The 11,143-nt window shown below is 47.2% G+C and overlaps 1 protein-coding gene across 1 annotated transcript; it reads right to left on the bottom strand.

Annotated features, from left to right (window-relative positions):
- Nucleotides 1-3,707: 3,707 nt before the first annotated feature.
- RPS27A (ribosomal protein S27a) lies at nucleotides 3,708-11,139 on the bottom strand. The gene is made up of 6 exons (XM_066595712.1): nucleotides 11,059-11,139; nucleotides 10,879-10,943; nucleotides 8,520-8,574; nucleotides 6,548-6,633; nucleotides 5,048-5,179; nucleotides 3,708-3,889 (listed from the first exon to the last, which is right to left on the bottom strand). Exons 2-6 carry the CDS (start codon nucleotides 10,924-10,926, stop codon nucleotides 3,740-3,742), a joined length of 471 nt encoding a protein of 156 aa, XP_066451809.1. The 5' UTR covers nucleotides 10,927-10,943; nucleotides 11,059-11,139; the 3' UTR covers nucleotides 3,708-3,739.
- Between the last annotated feature and the right edge of the window lie 4 nt (nucleotides 11,140-11,143).

Below are 11,143 nucleotides of genomic sequence, written 5' to 3'. Positions count from 1 at the left end.
CCTCCTCCTCCTGCTCCTCCTCTTGAAACCTGACGTAATCACGCCGAACGGGCAATTTTTCTTAGGCCCACAAGGCTCACTCATATAATTTTTGTAAACAATTTTTATACGTTTCAATGCTCATTAAAGCGTTGAAACTTTCACCTGAACCAATTTTTATTTTAACTGGGCTGCCTCCAGGCCTAGTTACAAATTAAGCCACATTAACCAAAGCGATTAATGGGTTTCACCTGCCCTCTCGGTTGGGCATGGGCAATTTTTCTGAGGTACATTAGTACTGTTGGTACACTAATTTTTTGGGGCCCTCGCCTACAGTGTAATCCAATTAATTTTTTGCCCACCTGCATTAAAGCTGACGTTACATCAGCTGTGCTGGGCACTGCAATGGGATATATTTATGTACCGCCAGGGGGTTCCAGGGAGCCACCCATGCTGTGGGTCCACAGGGAGTTGTAACTGCATGTGTCCACTTCTAAAGAACCCCAGCCTGACTGGGGCATGCAGTGTGGGCCGAAGCCTACCTGCATTAAACATGACATTACCTCAGCTGTGATGGGCACTGCAATGGGATATATTTATGTACTGCCGGTGGGTTCCAGGGAGCCACCCATGCTGTGGGTCCACACGGAGTTGTAACTGCATGTGTCCACTTCTAAAGAACCCCAGTCTGACTGGGGCATGCAGTGTGGGCTGAAGCCCACCTGCATTAAACATGACATTACCTCAGCTGTGATGGGCAATGCACTGGGATATATTTATGTGCCGTCGGTGGCTTCCTGGCACCCACCCATGCTGTCGGTCCACAGGGACTTCACAATAGGGAGTTGTACCTGCCTGTGTCTATGAATTAAAAACCCCGGTCAGGTTGGGGCATGCAGTGTGGGCCGAAGCCCACCTGCATTTAATCTGACGTTAGCTCTGCTGTCCAGGGCACTGCAATGGGACACATTTATGTACAGCCGGTGGGTTCCAGGGAGCCACCCATGCTGTGGGTGCACACGGAATTCCCATTGCGGAGTTGTACCTGCCTGTGACTATTTATAAAAAACCGCGGTCTGACTGGGGCATGCAGACACCTTGACAGAATGAATAGTGTGTGGCACATAGGTTCCCCATTGCTATGCCCACGTGTGCAGCTCCTGATGGAGGTGGCACAGGATTCTATTTCTCATTGCTTCTGTACAGCATTGTGGGCTATCGCCCCGCCCCTTTTAAAGAGGGTCGCTGCCTAGCCGTGCCAACCCTCTGCAGTGTGTGCCTGCGGTTCCTCCTCAGGGCAGACGCACTTATAAATAGACGTGTGGCGTGGCATGAGGGCAGCTGAAGGCTGCGCAGGGACACTTTGGTGTGTGCTGTGGACACTGGGTCGTGCGGGGGGGGGGGGGGCAGAGTGATTGTGCTTTGTTGCAGGTAGTGTGGTGCTTAGCTAAGGTATGCATTGCTAATGAGGGGTTTTCAGAAGTAAAAATTGTTGGGAGGGGGGGGGGGGCCCACTCTTGCCGCTATTGTGGCTTAATAGTGGGACCTGGGAACTTGAGATGCAGCCCAACATGTAGCCCCTCGCCTGCCCTATCCGTTGCTGTGTCGTTCCCATCACTTTCTTGAATTGCCCAGATTTTCACAAATGGAAACCTTAGCGAGCATCGGCGATATACAAAAATGCTCGAGTCGCCCATTGACTTCAATGGGGTTCGTTATTCGAAACGTACCCTCGAGCATCGCAAAATTTTCGTCCCGAGTAACGAGCACCCGAGCATTTTGGTTCTCGCTCATCTCTACTGATAATGCATTGCAGTATGCTTCTCATAGCCATGGCAGACCCTACGATTACAAAAGCTCCCTCTGTGAACCCTTTATGTGATCTATATTGGTCCTATCCCCACAGTTGCAGTGAAAGGCTGGCTGTCAGTTACAGCTGTCCCACTACGGAATGGCGCAGACTCAGCTTGAGTTCACACCATCCACAGGATGCAAGTTTATGTGCAGTTGCGTGCTAAAATGCCCCTTTAGTGAGGATGTAAGCTTGCATCCTGTAGCATTAAAGGGTTTATGAAGCCAAGGTCTTCTCAGTTGGCCCCATTATACTTCTTACATGTGTTGGATCACCTTTGACTATATAGTAGTGATGTATTCTAGCACAATACCTCATCATGTCATGAAGACACAAAAGGCCATTGTGTCCAAATCTATGATGGCATTGCCTCAGCTGCCTGTATACCCTGCATATGGCCAGGCAGGTGAACAAGAACATACGTGCCCCAGCATCCCCCTGTATTGTTTTTAGGACCATTATGGATTTAAAAATTGTTCTACTTGTTCGTCAACTATTGACTGGCCCCATGTATAGATGCCATGTCAGTCTGCCATCACTGCCTTCTAGGAGAGTGGATATGATTTTGTAGGGTATATGGTTACATACCATAAGGGAGTGCAACCCCCTACCTCCCGGGATGGGCTCTGGCACCATGGGGCAAGTGTGTTGCACCCCTGAATGCATCATGTGAGGTGTTCCTGGGGCTGACTTGAACTTGACATCTGGGTGCACATCACATGCTTCTGGCATACGGACTTAAATGTATCATTTATGTGTATACTATCCTTACATCTAAGGCTGTATTTACATGTACAAGTTTCACAAGTGATGTGTGTTTAGATTTTCATGTGAGTGCGATATATTTTTCCCATTGAAATGTTTCTTGCAAAACACATCACAGTTGCAGAAAATCGCACTCGCCCATGTAAATGCAGCCTAAGGCCAGTTACGCAGCCCGCTTTCTACCACGGTATTTCAAACGCTGTGCTATTTCCAGCATAACACCTCCATTGATTTTTAGAGGTCTGTTTTATTTCCGAGCGTTTTGGCACTTTTTAAATGCACCTCACCCATCACAATGATACATATTAACATAGGCTGAAAGATGACAAACATACAATGTTTATCGCGTTCAGCCTGTTTCCAACCACCCTTGCTGACCCAGAGGAAGGCCAAAAAAAAAAAAAAAGCCAATGAGGCGGAAGCCAATTTAGCCTATTTTGAATGTTAAAATTCCTTCCCAACTCCATAATGGCAGTCAGAATAATCCCGGGATCAATGTTTGAAGGTTCCTACCTGACTCCAAGACCGGGATCAACCACCCCACTGGTTATTTAATGTCTATATTTTGCAATATCGTAGCGCTCTAAAAAGACATCTAGTCTCCTTTCAGACTCTTCCATTGATTTTGGCATCACCACGTTCTCAGGCAGAGAGTTGCAGTCTCACTGCTCTTACAGTAAAGAACCCCCTTTTATGTTGGTGATGAAACCTTCTTTCTTCTAGACGTAGAGGATGGCCTTTTGTTACCACCACAGTCCTGGGGATAAACAGATTATGGGAGAGATCCTTGTATTGTCCCCTAATGTCTTTAAACATAGTTATTTGGTCGCCCCTTAACTGTATTTTTTCCAGGGTGAAACCCAATTTTGTTTGATTCCACTCCTCTCATTCATTTTACTAATTTAGTTGCCCTTCTTTGTTCCCCCCTCAAGCACTGCAACATCTTTCCTAAGCACCGGTGTCCAGAACCCCAAGACTATTTGCCTTTACAGCAGCTGACTGGCACTGATTGCTTCAGTTAAATCTACAGTTAGTATCACCAAGGTCTTTTCCCATTATCACTTTTACCTAGCAGTACCCCATAATATTAACAGAAGTAACACAAGTAAAATGTGGGTGGACTTTTTATTAACACATGTACATTTATTTGTCCTCAGGCTTGTTGAAGCAATATGTCAGACAGCACTTTCCACAGTAATGCCTGTCAAAGTGACTGGCCATGAAGACTCCAGCGCCACACTCATCTGATGGGCATTCACGCCTCAGGCGGTGGATCTTTCCATTCTCATCGACCTACAAAAGAGAAGATGTTCATATGAGACACTAATAGGCTAACCAAATACAACACCTTTTGACAGAAATTGTAAGCTGTAGCCATTGACATTTAAGTCAGAGACAAAAGTTCTGCTGCAGCATGCAATATGGCAGCCTGCTAATACAAGTCAGAATCTAAGAGTAACACTTGATTAACAGCACCAAGGACAGTAGTGATACTGCAAATATACTAACAGGGCCATTAAAGGGGTTGTCCCGCGGCAGCAAGTGGGTCTATACACTTCTGTATGGCCATATTAATGCACTTTGTAATATACATTGTGCATTAATTATGAGCCATACAGAAGTTATAAAAAGTTTTATACTTACCTGCTCCGTTGCTGGCGTCCTCGTCTCCATGGTGCCGACTAATTTTCGCCCTCCGATGGCCAAATTAGCCGCGCTTGCGCAGTCCGGGTCTTCTGCAGTCTTCTATGGAGCCGCTCGTGCAGAATGCAGGCTCCGTGTAGCTCCGCCCCGTCACGTGCCGATTCCAGCCAATCAGGAGGCTGGAATCGGCAATGGACCGCACAGAAGAGCTGCGGTCCACGGAGACAGAGGATCCCGGCGGCCATCTTCAGCAGTAAGTATTGAAGTCACCGGAGCGCGGGGATTAAGGTAAGCGCTCCGGTAAGCTTTCTTTACCTCCCTGCATCGGGGTTGTCTCGCGCCGACCGGGGGGGGGGGGGGGGGGGGTGAAAAAAAAAAAAAAAAACGTTTCGGCGCGGGACAACCCCTTTAAGTAGGCCTGTTGTCAAGGATAACCATCTAACTGTTACAAGGAGAAAAGGCCCAAAAATGGCCGCCTCCATTTCAGGTCTTCATGAGTCTACCACACAATGCAAATGTATGGGGTGCAGTTCATGAATTTTGAGCCCCCATCAGAAACAATTGCGGAACGTGTGCTGAAATTCTATTAAATTATAACATTACTGAATGGGGTTTAACAAACCCTGTTGGAGATTTTCAGATCTGCAGCAGGTTCTTTCTGTTGCGGGTATTTTATGGTGGAATTCATTCATTCTAATGCAACGAGTGGAGCCCACAACAAGATTACCGTACATGTAGATCTCATTGTGGAATTCTTGTGCGGTTTAGTGTGTAATGTTTAGGTTTATTACATCTACCAACTCTTACCTTGTAGTACTTGAGCACAGCAAGCTTGACCTTCTTTCTCTTATGCTTGTTCTTCTTGGGGGTGGTGTAAGACTTCTTCTTCCTCTTCTTAGCACCACCACGGAGCCTCAGCACCAAGTGGAGGGTGGACTCCTGCAAGGGGAGGAAAATGCAAGATTAGGTCAATGAATTTACCATAAATGACCTAGCCAGCATTGCAACCTGTCAACAGTATTTTCCATGTGCCATTTAAATTAAGTGGCACATTTGCACAAGTCTCTACTTTTACTAGACACCAACCACCATCATAGTATACAACTTGCATCCACGCGTTCCACCCCACCCCACCCTCTTTACACTCAGCTGCCTAAAAGTTAGCCAACCATCACTCCCTAATACTTGAATGCAAATCTTGTTTGACATTTCCAAAAGCCTCTGTATGCTGGATAGCGGACCTGATACCACACCACCCGTCTTATGTAGTGGGTTAGTAACATGTAACATCACCGTACACTAAGTATTAGCAGATGTTTATAACTTAACAACAACGATCATCAATGGATGTATGTACAGAATACTTAGGGAAAACCCCTCTTAAGTTCTGAACAGGTTAAACCACATACATATGCAGAACAAAATAAAGCCCTTTCCAAATCCCATCTTGTAACATTGCCTGCAGCTATCTTGTAAACTAGAGTGAATTTCCCATATTGACAGCAAATAGCATCCAAACGGTCCGATAGCTCAGCCCCGAGGGTCTCTGCTGCCCACACTTCGCTTGAGAACTGAGACCCTATCCGGCTGAGTGACATTTAGGTCTCCTACGTCATCGATGGGGCGATCTAAATTTCTTGCGTGTGCTGCGAGATCGGCGCGTAGTTTGCCTCCATCGCAGGCAGATTCGACTTACATCTTGCATATGAACAAGATATGAGCTGTCCCATATGACATAGGAGACATCATCCAGGGAGGACTAGTCACCTGACCACTTGGATGATATTTGCATGCAACACAGAAGATTTTTAAAGGTCTGCTGGCTACAGGCAATATTGCAAGAGGTTATTCGGAATTTGCTCTACTGTTCCGCAGCTGTAAGAGGTTTTCCTGCTCACAGGTTCCCTTCAACTGAAAACTAATTATTGCTTCATAGAACATCTAAGATCTCCACATTTTTTGGAAGTGTCCACTAAAGTAGTTCTCCCAATAAAGAAATGTAACCCTTATCCATGGGACAGGGGGGATAAACTGACTGCTTGGAGTCCAACATCTGTACATCTGGGATCCTTAGACTAGGCACAAGCCATATGCCCCATGTGACTGGAGAGGTGCTATACATGCTTGATTGCTGCTCCATTCATTTATATGGGACATACAGATCAATGACGCTCCAGTCACATGAGAATTCAGGGTGCACCATTCTCAGCGTCACTGGGTGTCCCATTAAACACCTTTAAGTCTAGAAAATATGACATTGTTACAGAACCCAAAATACAAGTTTGGGGTTCTTCTTCATAGACCTACCTTCTGGATGTTGTAATCAGAGAGAGTGCGGCCATCTTCCAGCTGCTTACCGGCAAAGATCAACCTCTGCTGATCAGGAGGAATACCTAGAGAAACACGCCAGTCAGTCACCACGGACATAGGAAAACACTAGACACAACATTATAAACAAGTATTGAAGAGGATCTGAGAGGATGGGCTTTAATCTTAGGTTCCTTTTAGACAAGCCGATTGAACGAGCGAGTGGTGTCACCGCACGCTCTCATGCAGTTTGTTTAGACAGGCAAATACATTGTTGGCTCGTTCAAAATCGTTCAGCCTTTCTCATCCACTGTACAGGCCAAACAAGTGAACGAGCCGACGATTTTTATGCCTGCATAAAATGGACGAACGAAGAGTGAACACTGATCATTCAGTCGTTGAGTACAATTCACTTTTGCACGTTTGAATGAGAACCGTTCCATCTTTAAAAAGTTAGGAATTGTCAAATGGTTGCATGTACCCGTATATATGCATGACTGCTAGAACCAATCGCTGGCCTAAAGTCTCGTGCCGTATACTGTTGATGCCATGTAAATAAAGCCCGGTGGGAATGGCAGAAAAAGCAAACCGGTGACTATAGCATCTTTATAGTTAATGACATTTCAGAACCATTTGCAGGAAACATCAGAAATGATCAGACAGATCTCTGTTGTCACAGCAAACAGCAGCGAGAGGATGGCCGCCCCACCAGACAGTCCAATTTCCAATTCTACTTTTCAACCTTGTGTTACAATACATCTGATAGCAGATTAAGTTTATATCTTTTATCAACCAGTTTTCTTCAAGTGACTGCTGACTGTCACGGTGCCGACAGCAGCGAGAGAGGAAGAAGCTGTTCCAGTTAGAGGCTTTCTGGGACCAAAAGAAAAAAAGGAATTATACGGCCTTTAAAAGAAGAAAAATGGAATACTCCCCTCTCTACTTCTCCCTGTCCGGCACTGCAGCCCAGATACCCACTGCAAGGAACCCAGAAGAAGTGATGGTCAAGTGCCATACATTGTGCAGGTGACAGTTCAGCCAGGCATAGGCTTCAGCGGCCGTAGAAGAATCACCGCTGACGTCTGAGCGGCCACCTACACAAACTGCATGTGGCGACCCAACGCTTCTTCTCGGCTCTGTGCAGCAGACACCTCGGCTGCAGCGCTGGATGGGAGCGACAGAGTCAAGGATTCATTTATACTTCATTTAAAGGCCGTATAACTTTATGCCCCGGAAAACTCATTAAAAGGTCAAGATGAGAATTAAACGATTTAGGGACGCTTGCACCACCTTGGATGTTGATCCCGAGTCAGGTAAACAGCGATCAGCTCTGGAACTAGGTTTAGACAAAATGCATTGCACTAATACTTTTTGATAAAAGATTGGTAAAACCAAGTTCAAGTGATCAAATGTTGAACCTAGAAGAAATGTATTGTGCACAGTAACTGGTCAGGTGATCTTCATATGGAAGGGGGGGGGGGGGGGGGGGGAGAATTGTCACAAGCGATCTGAGATCTGATCCTCAATCACAGGCTAAACCATGTTGGTGCTCTTTTTCTTAACTTGATTGGTGCAACCGGCCCTCAATCGAGTTGTTTTTTAAAAAATTTACACATGTCAACACAAGTCTGGATTGTAAAGGTCACTATGCATTAATCAGACGGGGAGCCTCTTCTAGGCTTGGGCTCCACAGCATCAAGGGTCAGCAAAGGCACATAACCCAAAAATACAAATCTGTGCAGTAACAGTTTTAGAGCTGCGATTTGGTGGTTAATCAGCTAAATCACATTTACATGTGACTTGCACTGCAGTCTACAACAGCAGCTCATGCAAATTTAGGCTAAAAACGCAAGTTTGGGATCTTTAGGTGCAAAACTGTTGCCAATCACATGACCAATGTCACCATGTAGACCTAGCCTAATTACTTGCCCTCTTCCAAGGCTTCCGCAGAGTACAATGAAGTAGAACTCACCTTCCTTATCCTGAATCTTGGCCTTGACATTTTCTATAGTATCGGAGGGTTCAACCTGGACAAGAGAGCAAAAAGGTTAGTGTGAAAACTAAATGCAAAGTCAATTAAAAGCATCTCACCTGCCAGAAGTCTATGGGCTCTTAGCATGGCTTATTATGCATGTAATACGCAGGCTAAATACGCTTGTGTGAGCCCTAAGGGTCTGGTAGCTGGGACCCTACCAATCCTGAGAGAGCAGGGGCTACAGCCGGCCTCCTCCTCTGTACAGGGGTGCTGCAGCCGAAGGAACTGGCTCAACGAAGAGCTACGTCCCCTCTACTCTCAAGTTCGATAGGGGTCCCAGAGACAAGACCAGGATTAATCAGAAAGCGATGACATACCTTAATAGTATGCCACCACCTAATGAGATGGGAATCCCCACTAACAGCAGCCTGTACTCTGCTCACACATCTTACAGGAGAAGCACAAGAACCCCTTCCTATATCCCAGCATTTGATAAGATCGCTCATGCGGTTTTAAGAGACTTAGGGGGTTCACATCTGTATTGGGGGTTCCGGTTTCCTGCTCCAGTCTTAGAGCAGGAAAGGGGAATCCCCGCAGCCGAACGGCTCCATCTCTAGACGGAAGCGAACAGCCCCGAATGGACCTTATTGCCGGTAACGGGGTCAGTTCGGTTTCTGCCCCGTCTATAGACAGAAATAGAAAGACACTGCACTTTTTCTTCAAGTGAGCTGGACCAGCGGCAGAACTTCCGACCGGACGCACCAACGCAGATGTGACAGCGGCCTGACCCCCATACTAGGGAATTGCTATTTATGCAGTTGATTATATTAAAGAGAATCATCAATAAATAAGATCCTCACAGATACTGCAGGGTCTGTAAAGTGGGACCCCCCAGAATCCACCCCCAACTACATGTAATATCCCATAAGGCTATGTTCATGTGGTGGAACCCGACATACATTGTTCCCTGCATACATTCCATTCTAGGGACCACAGGAGGAGTCTGGATTACTGCCGCAGCGATGCAAATATTAGTTGGCGAATGCATACGTGATTTTGGCCCTCTCTGATGGTAAACGCCGTGTACAGGAATTATGATGTGGATTTTGTGCCATTTCCACTTAGAATCCGCATCATAAAGTAGCGAGTCATTTCCTTTGTTCCCCGCACGTGTTTTACGCTACGGCGTGGCTTCCCATCGAATGACATGACACGTGGATTTGCCGCAGATTCCAGGTCAAAAATCCACTGAGGGAAACAACGCACAACTTGTAAGATTAAACGGGACTTCTACTACCGATGACCTCTTAAGTATTGGTCATCAGTACATGATGATCTGCGGGGGTCCGCTGGCCAGGATCCCTACTGATCCGATGTGCACCGGGCCAGATAACATGGTCTCTATTACAACGGCCTGGTTTGGTACAGCCTCCACTGAATGCACTGCAGTACCAACCAGTGCCACTGCAATATTGACAGCGCTATCTACTTCCAGCGTTTTTCAAGTCCAGTGATCAGCGGGAATCCCAGGCAGTGGACCCTCAACTACTGATGACCTATGCTCAAAACAGGTCTACAGCAGTAAAAGTCCCAGCCGTCCCTTTAAAGCATGTGACAAACCCAAGGCCTGCGGGCCGAATCCAGCCCACCACATTATTCTACGTGGTCCAGACACAACAGGATCGGCTCTCCTCTTTCCCCGGAAGATGCAGCCAGGACTTGGCAGAGGGGGCGACGCCAGCACAGGGCACCATCTTGGATCCTGAGCTCCAGCAGGCACTGCCATGCCAGCATCTCAGAGGAGACGGTACAGCCCTACAAGGCAGGAAGCTCTGTGCTAAAGAGATGGAAGGAGAGAGCCTCCATCATAGTGCAGAGCTCCAGAGCCAGGAAAGGCGTTACATTTGGGGCTCATTCGCACGAGCGGATGCAGATTCAGGCAAACGGTCCGAAAATGCATATTCACAGCTGTTTACATTTATATTTGGAGCATGTGGATTAAATGTAGACGGTCCCATAGATCTCTCCTGCCTCCATGAATAGATGCACACACCACGCATATTTACACAATCCCATTGGAAGCTATTTCGGTCCATGGTACAGACCAAATAAAAGGACATGCTGCAGTTTTCCCCACGTGTGTAATAAACACCCCTGATCTAAAGAAGGTACTTAGTAAAAAGCAGGCTTTAGCTGCAGCTCACTGACATTACTGTACTGCACAAGGGGCTATCACGTGACACAGCTCTCGGCAGCGCACTACGGAGCACATGGCCCAGCAGCGGCAGACGCACGTGGGTAAGGAGAGCACATGGTACCCGCAGCCCCCCACCTCCACCCCGCGCCCTGCACACACCTCGAGGGTGATGGTCTTCCCCGTGAGGGTTTTCACGAAGATCTGCATTCTGGCGCCGGATCCACCTGCGGAACATCACAAGCCGTTATTACACACATTGCTATGGCGGACCGGCCGGGCCCGGAGCCGCCGGGATGCAGTAATTCCACCCGATTCCCGGAGCCCATCCGCCACACTCACCTCCTGCTAATGGCGGACCGGGAGAGAGGACCTACTTCCGGCGGCTACGGGGTTTTCCTAGCAGCCGAGCAGGGCAGTGGGCGGG

The sequence above is a fragment of the Eleutherodactylus coqui genome, chromosome 3 (genome assembly GCF_035609145.1).
Source record: "Eleutherodactylus coqui strain aEleCoq1 chromosome 3, aEleCoq1.hap1, whole genome shotgun sequence".
Taxonomy (NCBI): domain Eukaryota; kingdom Metazoa; phylum Chordata; class Amphibia; order Anura; family Eleutherodactylidae; genus Eleutherodactylus; species Eleutherodactylus coqui.
The sequence above is the reverse complement of the archived record's forward strand: the minus strand, read 5'-3'. Positions and strand labels throughout refer to the sequence as shown.